Here is a 12,500-nt window from a genome sequence, read left to right on the forward strand (position 1 = left end):
ATAATGGTCTTGATCACTGTGCAAAGATTGTTTATAATTTGGCTGATTAATAACTTGGCCTTAAATTTGTTAATTCACACTACCGGATCTCAAAACCCTAGCAATTTTAAATAATAATAAATAAATAAATAACCTAAACCCCTAACATAAACTATGTCACAGGCTTTCAAAGATCTGATATCATCATTTGAAACAAGTGGCTGTGATTTATTGGTTAGGAGGACTATTGGGCAAGGCAAACATGGTCCTCTCGGTTTAATTGGTATCAATTGGGGAATTTTCTCATTGATAAATTTGTATCCAAATCTAACTTTCCTGGAGGCCTTCAATGAAGGTAGAACTTGGGTTTAGACTTGTTCAGCCCTGACTTCAATGTCAAATCCATTAATCTTTCAACATCTTTCTCTAAGTCAATATGCTGCAAATTCATTGTGCTATCCGCAAGTCAAGTTAGCCACAATTATGATTCATGGACCGAATGCTGGTGAAGTTGGGATTTGGGCACTCAGTATCCAAGAGTAAGTAATTAGGTACAAATACACGGGGTCTTCTTACAGTTGAATATTTATTCTCTACGTTCATAGTTAAAATTCCACTAAGAGAAGCGCTCATCATCAGTCCCCACTTCACGTTCTAAAAATTAGAGGAGCACAGATTGTTGTCTTTGTCCATGGTCTATAATACCATCCTTAATAAATCAGAACCTGTGTGATGCACATTCCAAAGACATTTCTTACCCAAACTTGACGTTCTTTGACGCTTGTTGACCACGTTGCACTCTTCCAACACTTGGTAAAAAAATGATTTGAGTGTTGACCTAATTGCTTTACAATATCTTATGAGATTCAAAACCGATTTTGACGTATGAGCAGCCACAAAAAAAAAGGCTTCATTCCCTTCATGATGGAGCTAGAATTATCCTGATTGGACGGTCTGATTTTCGGTCAATCTTGGTCATTTTGTTGCAAAATTAACATTCTTCAATATTTCCTTGAAATTTTTTACTTCAAATCCTGTCAGTGTAAATATTGTACAAATAAAAGAACAAGCGGGTACTGATAAGAAAAGAAAGGGAAAAAAAGAAAAAGAAAAGAAAATAGCAGTAACAAGCAAGAGAGAGCAAAGTAACAAACAAATAACTTCGAACCAGTTGAAATGGAGCACAATGCTAATTGATATGATGATTTTGATGAGGCTTGAACCGATGCCAATTGATATGCATTGACTCTAAAAATATGTATGATGCAAAAAATATGAAATATGTGCAATGGGAAATGACTCTTATGCACACAAACTTACTCGCTTGCGAGTTTTAAACTGAAATCGTGACTTAAACTTATACACGCGTGTGTTTTAAACTAAAATTATCACTTTAAGTCAATTTTTGAAAAATTAGAACATGACATGACAAAGATATGCATATTAATTAATTATTAAATATATTTTTAAACATTTTTTTTCATATAATGTTAAACTTATATTAATTTAAGAGATAATAAAATGAATTCATAACTAATAAATGATGTTTAGAAATTAGAATACAAACTAATAATAAGATCCAAAAGAGTAAATAAAAGATAAAAAGATAAGTGTTCAAAATCAAAAAAAAACTTATAATAATAATAATAATAATAATAATAAGTGTCCTTCCTGTGTCCCAGTTGTGTCCTGCAATTTTTTTTTTTTTTTTTAGAAAGGATACAATTGGGAACATGCGTGCAAAAGTCATAGATGTTTCTCATATACGTCATCACAAATGAATTGTCCGTGCTTTCTATGGTACTAAGTTCCATCCAATTGAATAGAATCCAAAATATTCCTACCGAAGGAGAAAAAAAAAAAAAAAAAAATCCCAAGTATGACTGGCAGTGATTTGTAATTCTGCCAAGTGTCACTTGGCACTGTAACTCATACCTTACTATATAACCAGGCATGGGGAGTGACAAGAATTCGTATCAGTTATAAGAGAGTATACTTAGCAGTTAGAAAGCTAGGCATGACAACCATTCAAAAGTCTCTTCTTCTATTTCATATTCTTTTGCTCTCCTTACTTCCAGTGAGGATCACATCATCTCCAACAACACAAGCAGAAGCTCTCATCAAATGGAAAAACAGTCTCTCTCCCTCTTCATCTCTTAATTCATGGTACCTCACCAACCTCAACGATCTTTGCAACTGGACAGCCATAGTTTGCCACACCACAGGAACTATCTCAGAAATAAAACTATCCGATGCAAACCTCTCTGGCACACTTACCCAATTTGACTTCACTTCATTTTATAATCTCACCCACTTGGACCTCAACAACAACACACTTGGAGGATCGATACCACCAGCCATCGGCAACCTCTGGATGCTCACTTACTTGGACTTGGGAAACAACCAGTTTGAAGGAAACATACCTACTGAGATAGCACAGTTGACAGAGCTTCAGTATCTTAGTCTTTACAACAACAGTCTCAATGGTACCATCCCCTATCAACTCAGCAATCTTCAAAAGGTATGGTACTTAGACCTTGGAGCAAACTACTTAGTATGTCTTGATTGGTCCAACTTTTCAGGCATGCCTTTCTTGACCCACCTCAACTTAATGCTCAATGAACTCACTTCTGAATTCCCAGAGTTCATAACAAATTGCCAGAATTTGACATACCTTGACTTGTCTCAGAATTATTTGACAGGCCCAATACCAGAATTGGTATATACCAATCTGAGCAAGCTCACACACTTCCACCTGACTAACAACCTGTTCCAAGGACCATTGTCATCAAATATTTCCAAGCTTTCCAAGCTCATAGAACTTTGCCTAGGAAATAATAATTTCTTTGGTCCAATTCCTGGAGAAATGGATTTGATGTCCGATCTTCAAACACTTGAATTGTATAACAATTCATTCCAAGGGATGATTCCTTCCTCAATAGGCCAGCTCAGGGAGCTTCAGTCCCTTGATCTTGGAAAAAATGCCTCGAATTCCACAATCCCTTCTGAGCTAGGCCTTTGTACCAACCTCACCTACTTGGCCTTAGCAGTGAACAATCTCACTGGCCTGCTTCCTTTATCATTGTCCAATCTGACCAAAATTACCAATTTGGGTTTATCAGATAACTCTCTTTCTGGTGATATTTCACCTAATTTAATTGCCAATTGGACTCAATTAGTCTCATTGCAACTCCAAAATAATCAGTTCTCCGGGAAAATTCCATCAGAAATAGGCCTGTTGACAAAGCTAAACTATCTTCTTATGTACAATAATACGCTCTCTGGATCAATTCCCTTAGAGATAGGAAATTTGAAAGATCTATTTGCTTTAGACCTTTCAGGGAACCAGCTTTCCGGTCCAATTCCTCTGACATTGTGGAATCTCACAAACCTTCAAGTGTTACAGCTTTTCTATAACAATCTTAGTGGCATACTTCCACCAGAGATTGGAAAAATGAAGTCTTTGGTTACTCTTGATCTCAACACTAACCGATTGTATGGACAGTTGCCAGAAACCATTTCTCAACTAAATAGTTTGCAGTCATTCTCTGTGTTCACCAATAATTTCTCTGGCAGCATACCCACTGACTTTGGGAAGTATAGTCCTGATTTAAGCTACATTAGCTTTTCAAACAACAGCTTCTTTGGGGCACTGCCATCTGAATTGTGCAGTGGTTTTGCTCTTGAAGATTTAACAGTGAATAGCAACGGCTTTACAGGATCCTTGCCAGAGTGCTTGAGGAATTGTTCGAAGCTACATAGAGTCTGGCTTGATGGGAATAAATTCACTGGAAACATTACAGAAGCCTTTGGAGTTCATCAAAATCTTAATTTCCTCGCTCTTAGGGACAACCAATTTGTTGGTCATCTCTCATCAATGTGGGGAGAGTGTAGAAATCTCACCAATTTACAGATGGACAGAAATAGAATTTCTGGAAAAATCCCTGTTGAGCTTGGGAAGTTAACCAAATTGCAAGTTCTAACGCTGGACTCGAACAAACTGTCTGGGGAAATTCCAGATGAACTGGGAAATCTAGGCCTGCTTTACAGGCTTAATCTGAGCCAGAATGATATGACAGGGGAGCTCCCTAAGAGTCTAGGCAATTTAAGCAAGCTCCAGCTTCTTGATTTTTCAGAGAACAGCCTGACTGGTAACATACCAGTAGAGCTTGGCAATTGTAATGGCTTATTGACCTTTAACTTAAGCCACAACAAGATATCTGGTGGCATACCATCCAAGCTTGGCAACCTAGTATCACTGCAATATATGTTGGATCTCAGCAGTAATTCCCTCTCCGGAACAATACCTCAAAACCTTGGAAAGCTTACAGCGGTAGAGTATCTCAATCTTTCACATAACCACCTCTCTGGGAGAATCCCCGAAGCATTATCAAGCATGGTTAGTCTACATTCCATTGATTTTTCTTACAATAACTTGACAGGTGAAATCCCAACTGGTAAAATTTTCCAGCAAGTGCCAGCAAAATCTTATGTTGGAAACTCAGGTCTTTGTGGAAAAGTAGAAGGATTAACTCCCTGCAGTCCAGTATCCCTTCCCCACAAATCCTCAAATACTACGAAAAAGGTCCTTATTGGTGCCATTGTTTGGGTTTCTGGATTATTATGTCTTGCAACTGTTACTGTTGGAATTCTAGTATATAGTCGAACCACCAAGTTCTATGATGAAGAGGGTAGTAGTATAAAGTATGAGAGATTTGAATCAATGATATGGGAAAGAGAAGCAAAATTTATGTTTGGGGATATACTGAATTCCACTGAGGACTTCAATGAGAAGTACTGCATTGGGAAAGGAGGATTTGGAAGCGTTTACAAAGCGGTGTTGCCAACAGGTCAAGTTGTAGCAGTTAAAAGGCTTAACATATCAGACTCTAGTGACATTCCCACAATAAATCGCCGAAGTTTTGAGAATGAGATACGAACTCTAACAGAGGTTAGGCATCGACATATCATTAAGCTATATGGCTTTTGTTCCTGGAAAGGATGCTTGTTCTTGGTTTATGAATATGTAGAGAGAGGTAGTCTAAGAAAAGTATTGTATGGGGTGGAAGGGGAAGCGGAACTAGGCTGGTCTACAAGGGTGAAAATTGTGCAAGGAGTGGCTCATGCTATGGCCTACTTGCACCATGATTGCTTTCCGCCAATTGTGCACCGAGATGTGTCTTTGAACAACATATTGCTGGAAATGGAATTCGAACCACGGCTCTCAGATTTTGGCACTGCGAGACTATTAAGCTCAGAGTCATCCAACTGGACAACAATTGCTGGGTCTTATGGTTACATGGCTCCAGGTAATCGAACATTTTATTAATCTGTATATTCTTGTTCCCATTTCTTCAATAGTTTTCCAAATCAAAAAAATAACTGACAATAAAATCTTTTGTTGTCGAGCAAGAGATTAGCGGTTCAAACCCTACTTACAATAAAAGATTGAAACAATATGGGTTGTTGTCACATGGTAAACTATTTCCCAGTCTATAATACTTTTCAAAGACAACGTTCTCAAAATAGAAAGTTTTTTCCTCATATCTCTACTATGTTCTTATTTAGATTATACCTTGAACATAAATGATTTTTACACTTTTGGTATGGAAATGTTTCAAATAACATTTATTCTGTTTCATTTTCTACTTATTTTAATTTGTAGAACTTGCACTCACAATGAGGGTCACAGATAAGTGTGATGTTTATAGTTTTGGAGTGGTGGCATTGGAAGTCATGATGGGAAGGCATCCAGGGGAACTTCTAGCATCCTTGTCATCATCATCATCATCGACTACAACAACCTTATTTGAAAACCAGGAATTGCTTTTGAAGGATACTCTAGACCAACGCCTTCCTCCTCCCACAGGTCAATTGGCAGAGGCAGTGGTGTTTGTTGTCACCATAGCCTTAGCATGTACGCGTAGCACTCCAAAATCACGACCAAATATGCGTTTTGTTGCACAAGAACTATCAGCTCGAACCCACGCTTTTCAGTCTGAGCCATTTGGCATGATTACTATTAGCAAGCTAGCAGGCTTTCAAAAATAAAACACTCTTTGGCTAGTGAGTGTGTTTTCTGGATATGGCCTAGGAGGGGTTGTGGCTATGCTTACTAGATCCTAGTTCATAATCTTAGGAAGTTAGGATCAAAGTTTTCTTGAAATGGCTTGTGTAAAATTTTTTTTCTTAGTCTATGCAAGTGCTGAGTGAATAAGATGTTCAATCTCTAGGCTCAAAATAAGATTTCTTATGGACTGGGAAAGAATATATATAAAATTTTTATTATTTTCTATGATTGAATAGTAAGATCTAGAGCATTCAAGGCTGTAACCTGTAACCTGTAAACAACTTTATGGCTGTAGAACATCTCAATCGTTGTGTCAAGGTATGTGGACAGTATCTTAAACTCTTTAGACATTTAATGTCTTTTGGCAAGAATGCAGAGTCTAATTCAATATAGCAATTCACTAAGCCTAAAATAAGTTCTTCTCCTCCTCCTATTTGGATATATACACCTCTAGTCTATATAGAAAAGCTATTCACATTCTTTGTGTTCTTTACTCTTACTCTTTACATAAACATAGTATTGGAAGTAATGATAGGAAGGCACCCAGGGGAACTCCTAGTGTCCCTATCACCATCGTTGATGTCAACTACAACAACCTTATTGGACAACCAAGAATTGATTTTGAAGGATGTTATAGATCAACAGGTCAATTGGCAGAGGCAGTGGTGATTGCAGTCACCATAACCTTCGCATGCCTGTGTACCACTCCAGAGTGGCGACCAACCATGCATTTTGTTGCACAAGAACTATCAGATCGAACCCGCGCTTTTCTATCTGAGCCGTTTGACATGATTTCCATTAGCAAGCTTATAGACTGGGATGCACAGACGCGGCATCCAACCCAGCGCACCCGCGTCCGACGCAGCGGGATGCGACGACGCGGGAGAGACGCCGCAGACCGCGCGTCCGTGCTGCGTTGTGCCGCGTCCCGCCACGTGGCAGCTCCCGAATCGGGCTGATGCGGCTGAAATCGGGGCCGACGCGGCCCAAATCGGGCAGACTCGGTCCGTATCGGCCGTATCGGCCATATTGGTCAATATCGGCCGGCGGCCGATACGGCCGAAACAGGCCGGAATCGGCCGAAACAAGTCGAAATCGACCGTGAAAATCGCCGGAGAGGTCGAAATTCTGACCTCAGATGCGTTTCTTGCCTTATTCTTTTTTTTTTTTTGTGAATCAAGTATATTAATGTGTTTTTTTAGAATATTTTAATAGTAAAAATATATAGAAAATATAAATAAAAATATTTTTAATAATTTTTTAATCGCCGAGTCCCGCCGCACCCGCACTCTACTTTTTCAAAAATTGCCAAGTCCCGCGCCCGCACCCGAGTCCCGAAACGCACCCGTGCTTCATAGCTTATAGACCATCAAAAATAAAACAATCTATATCTAGTGAGTGATTTTTGGTTTTGGCCTAGGAAGGGTTGTGACTAATGCTTGTTAAATCCTAGTTCAAAATCTAAATATCAAAGCTTGCTTGAAATGGGTTGTAAGATGTTCAATCTCTAGGCTCCAAATAACATTGTTATGGATTGGAAAAAAAAAAAAAAATTATTGTCATTAGTTGCTAGAATTGAATAGTAAGATTTTTTAGCATTCAAGACTGTAAACAACATAAAATTGACAGAACATTTCAGTCATTGTGTGTAAAGGTACCTGGACAATATCTTAAAACATTTTGGGCACTGCAATATCTTTCGGCAAGTCTATGTGCCGATTGATTTCTGATTTTTCTTGTTCTCCCGTCATCTATCTATCCAAGCTCTCACCCCCTCATCTTTCTCACCACTTCCAAACCATTGTTGTGTTAGAGAACCCCAACTACACCTTCTACTTTTTATTTCCCAAACTGCTGTTGTAGAGAAGAGAGAGAAACTCCCATCTTTGGAGTTGGAACCTTGGTGGGTGTTTTGAAATGCCTTCCTAACAACTGAATTTTCAATCATCTGAACCACTGCGTTACTGGGGACTGGGGTTGGTGGATATCAAGGGAAGATGTCCAAAACTCATAATACGCTTTTACATGGTTGTGTACTTGCGTTTCCAGTTTTCCATTTGGGAATTCCAATGGGCAACTACGCCAATTGTTTGATAAAATGTGTGTAAAGGCTCTTATCATAAAAAATTTAAAAAAAAAATTGTGTAAGGCTCTCTTTTTGGTTGCCAAATGTCCACTTTCACAATAAATCTTAAACAGTTTGTCACTAATTCACATTAATGCTGCTAACTTACCATTTCCTAAAAAATAATAATAATAATAATAATATTTCACAACTTGCTCCACGTCAATATTCTTATTTTCACAACGAAGTTAAACACTATTTATTTATTTATTTTTCTCTCTTCTTCACTGTCTCTTCTCCAAATCAATTCCTACCACAATCACGGTAACCTCAAGCTCAACCAAAAAACCAGCAACCAATAAAAAAAGTAAAATAAAATAAAAAGCAGAAAAAACCCCCAAAAAAAAAAAAAACATGGAGCTACAAGCCACACCGTCATCATTGTCGTCTTCGTCGAAGAAAGAAGAGCTACAAGCTAAAATCAAGGGCCAAAATCATAGAGCTACAAGCCAAAAAAAAAAAAAAATCGTCATCATTGTTGTTGTCATCGTCGGAGAAAGAAGAGAAAAGCGAGACCAAGCGAGGTACATGGTAGCGGTGACAAGGGCTCCGCAACCAACGCCGAAGAAGAGAGCCATGACGACACTTAGGATATCCTTGGTGCTGTCACGGAGGGAGCTGAAGTAGTAGGAAGCGAGGGGCTGTTAGGGAGAAACAGTGTGGCGTGAGAGAGAGAGAGAGAGAGAGGAACTTTGGTCTGTAATGGAAAGAGAGAGATGAGCTGAAAGGAAAAAAAAAAAAGGACACAGATTTCCTCCAAACATGTTTTGAGGAACTGCTGCAAACAGGGACAGGTGTCAAGCACAAAAAGAAACACATAAGCAAGGCTCATGTGCGTTGCACATGACCCATTTTAAGTTGAGTGCTGTTAACCCTAACATTAACAGTGTTAGCCGAAGGACACGTCTCTCATTTCTCTCTCATCTCCTCCACAGAGCTTCCTCTCTCTCAACCTCCGGCCACCTTTGTTTTTCTTCAACAACCTCAGATTCGCAAGGGCATCTACTCTCTCAATCTAACCCAAACGGCACACAGCCAAGCCAAGCCCCTCTCATCCTTCTCCACCTCTATTTTTCTCATGTCCACCGTTGTTTTCTTAGCAACCTAAGACCGGCAAGAGCTACTGATGGGAAGAAAATACTCTCTTTTAAAACCCAATCAATGCCTCTCTCATCCTTATCCTCCTCCACCTCTATTTTTCTCATTGCTCAAAACCCACTCCAAAAAAAAAAAAAAATTACAGAACAAGAATTACAAATATATCACAGCAAGAACTCAAGCTAGCCAAAATGATAATTTAAAAAAAAATTACAAACAAGAAATCTAATTATCACAGCAAGAAAAAACCAGAATTAAATCATCCAAATATATCACACAAAACAAACCAAAATCATATCAAATACAGAGGGATTCGGTAAGAAACCTGGAAAGAAGTCAGAGCCTCGAAAAGATTTTTTAGAATCGGTGGTCCTTGGCGCCGGAGAGGTGGGTGGGGGATGGGAAAGGCGGAACCTGTGGCAGTGGTTGGGGTTTCTGAGAAGAACAAAGAATGAGGATGAGAGAGGCGTTGATTGGGTTTTAAAGAGAGAGTATTTTCTTCCCGTCAGTACGTGGCCGGAGGCTGAGAGAGAGGAAGCTCTTGCCGGTCTCAGGTTGCTGAGAAAACAGCGGTGGACATGAGAAAAATAGAGGTGGAGGAGGATGAGAAGGGCTTGGCTTGGCTGTGTGCCGTCTGGGTTAGATTGAGAGAGTAGATGCCCTTGCCGGTTTAAGGTTGTTGAAGAAAAACAGAGGTGGCTGGAGGTTGAGAGAAAGGAAGCTCTGTGGAGGAGATGAGAGAGTAGTGAGGCATGTCCTTCTGGCTAACGCTGTTAACGTTAGGGTTAACAACACTCAACTTAAAATGGGTCATGTGCAACGCACATGAGCCTTGCTTATGTGTTTCTTTCTCTGCTTGACACCTGTTTTTGTTTGTAGCAGTTCCTCCAAAATCCTTGTCCAAAAAAAAAAAAAAAGAATAAAAAATAGTAGCAACGGGAAAAAAGAATTAAAAAAAAAAGTATTAATAGCAAATAGCAATTTGCTACAGTAAATTGGTACTACTACCGGTACCAATGCCAGTTTCTTATAGCCAGTTGTCAAATTTTTTAAAATATGGCATAGGAGTGTGCAGTCAACCTGCCAATTCGTCAAAATTGATTTGGTTCAACCCAACCTATTGGGTTGGGTCGATTTTTAGGCCTTGGTGGGTTAGATTTGGTTATAAAAAATTTTTTGATTGCAAGTTGGGTTGAGTTTGGGTCATAAAATTTCAAACCCGTCAAACCCAACCTGACCCACTCATATATTTAATACATATAAATATATATATATATATATATATATAAAATATTATATAGTTAGTAATTTTTTTAAAATAATCAACTCTTCCTATCCTATATAAAAGCCAATTAGTTAGCATAAACCCTAGTAAATTACTATTATTATTTAGTCATTAGTATTGTTTGCCTTTAAGGAGTTACATTGATACTAATCTTTGAGTTTTTTTAATATATTAATATTTATATTTTTTTCTACTCAATTTAATAATAAAAAAAAAATTCCAACTCATGGGTTCAACCCAACCCATGTGGGTTGGGTTGGGTTGGGTTGAAATTTTTTTGACCCACCATGGTGGGCTGGGTTAAAAAATCCCCTCAACCCGACCCAACCTGACCCATGCACACCCCTACAGTATGGCATCACCAATTTGCACAACATTTTATAGTTTGTGGTGGTAAAAATAGCAGTTTAGCAAAATACCTCTACCAATATTGATGCTCTAACTGTAACTGATTGGCAAAAAAAACAAAAAAAAAATTGTAATTTTAGTGATGGGTTCAAGTTAGAACTAATAACAATCTACCAACTAGGATTTGTTGTGAAAATACCATGGAAGTAACATTTTTCGGTGGGAAAAGTTAACCAATGGACTAAGGGTATTGGTTTAAGAAATATTTTTATAAATTTTTTATAGAAAAAAAAACAATTATAACTTTTTCTATTTCTCATGAAAGTGATATCAATTTTTTTCTAAAATAATCCATTAACAAATGCTATAAGGACATCCGTTAATCAAACCTATTCCATAAATTTATGTTGGAAAAATTATTCAAAATGTTCCTTTTTTTATTTATTTATTTTTTTTTTTTTTATGTAAGTGTAGGGTTATAGCCAATGATTAGAAGAACTAGGGGAAAAAATAAAGGTAAACATAATAATAAAAAATAATTATTTAAATAAAATGTAGTGTATAATAGATAATCTAATATGAGTGTTTTGTAAAAATGGTTGTGTAAAATAGAAAAATGTAAGTTGCTATGCTAAAATAGATAGAAAAATTTAGACAAAATGATGTGAATGCTCTTATGGCGTTTGTTAATTAACCTGTAGGAACCAAGTATGAGACTTCTGGGCCTTAAATCACTTGGGCTCACAATTTATTTGTAGTAGGCTTGAGGATTTCCTACTCTGGGTCGTTCTCGGCAGAGAGACTCAAAGCAGCACTTAGTTAATACTTTCTCACTTGACTGTTTTCTCTCAGTTTTTCTGAACCCATTCTTCTCCCAAATTTCTTCTATTTATAACCAAGGTTAGTGGGGAGATTATGATTACAGCCACCGTTAGTGCTACTGAAGGTCCAATATTATCTGGTTAAAGTGTATGTTTAGGTGAGAGGGCGGTGCAACATTTATGGCCTTGGAACTTGGTTCCAGCTTGATCGATTATGTTCGGCAACTCAGTTTCCCGTGCATATCATGGTTTTCCCGGACACGGCTCATATGCTTGCCCGGGAACGTTTAACCGATCACCTCTTGGAATCCAAAACCCAAAACTTGTTTTTACAGTAAGGCAATTTCAAGAAGGACATAGGGCAACTGGACCTTTCCGCTGGGCCTGCGCCCAAGGCCGGTATGGGCCTGGGCCCAAGGCCTGTATGGGCCTGGGCTCAAGGCCGGTATGGGCTTTGGGATCTCGGTGCCGTATATTAGCCCCCCCTTAATTCATACCCGGTCGCCGAGAAGAATCAAGGAGCTCATTGGGCCTTTTGACCTCGGGAATCTTATAGCCTGGGACTTGTGACTGTGGCTTCTCATTAATGTTCATCTCAAAAGACGCGTCGTTCCGCGGCGCCAGGTACAGTTGCCATTATTGCCTGACGGTTCGTGAATCGAAACAGTGCGCGAATCGTTTACGTTTGGCATTCGCTGGGCCGCTCGTAAATCGTGCCCATTTATTGCTTCATTAAACGTTTCTTCTCCCCCCCCCCTTTTCTTTTTGGCTCTA

General features: G+C 38.5%; 1 protein-coding gene and 1 long non-coding RNA gene across 2 annotated transcripts; one reads left to right on the forward strand and one right to left on the reverse strand.

The window, feature by feature from the left end:
* Nucleotides 1–364: 364 nt before the first annotated feature.
* LOC115962230 lies at nt 365–10,028 on the reverse strand. The gene is made up of 2 exons (XR_004085370.1): nt 9,598–10,028; nt 365–1,013 (listed from the first exon to the last, which is right to left on the reverse strand). It is a non-coding gene; the product is annotated as an uncharacterized LOC115962230 (long non-coding RNA).
* LOC115962229 (MDIS1-interacting receptor like kinase 2-like) lies at nt 1,652–7,167 on the forward strand. The gene is made up of 3 exons (XM_031081130.1): nt 1,652–2,178; nt 2,231–5,288; nt 5,645–7,167. The coding sequence occupies exons 1-3, from the start codon at nt 2,143–2,145 to the stop codon at nt 6,028–6,030; spliced, it is 3,480 nt and encodes a 1,159-aa protein (XP_030936990.1). The 5' UTR covers nt 1,652–2,142; the 3' UTR covers nt 6,031–7,167.
* Nucleotides 10,029–12,500: the final 2,472 nt, after the last annotated feature.

Source organism: Quercus lobata, chromosome 9 (genome assembly GCF_001633185.2).
Source record: "Quercus lobata isolate SW786 chromosome 9, ValleyOak3.0 Primary Assembly, whole genome shotgun sequence".
NCBI classification, from domain to species: Eukaryota; Viridiplantae; Streptophyta; class Magnoliopsida; order Fagales; family Fagaceae; genus Quercus; species Quercus lobata.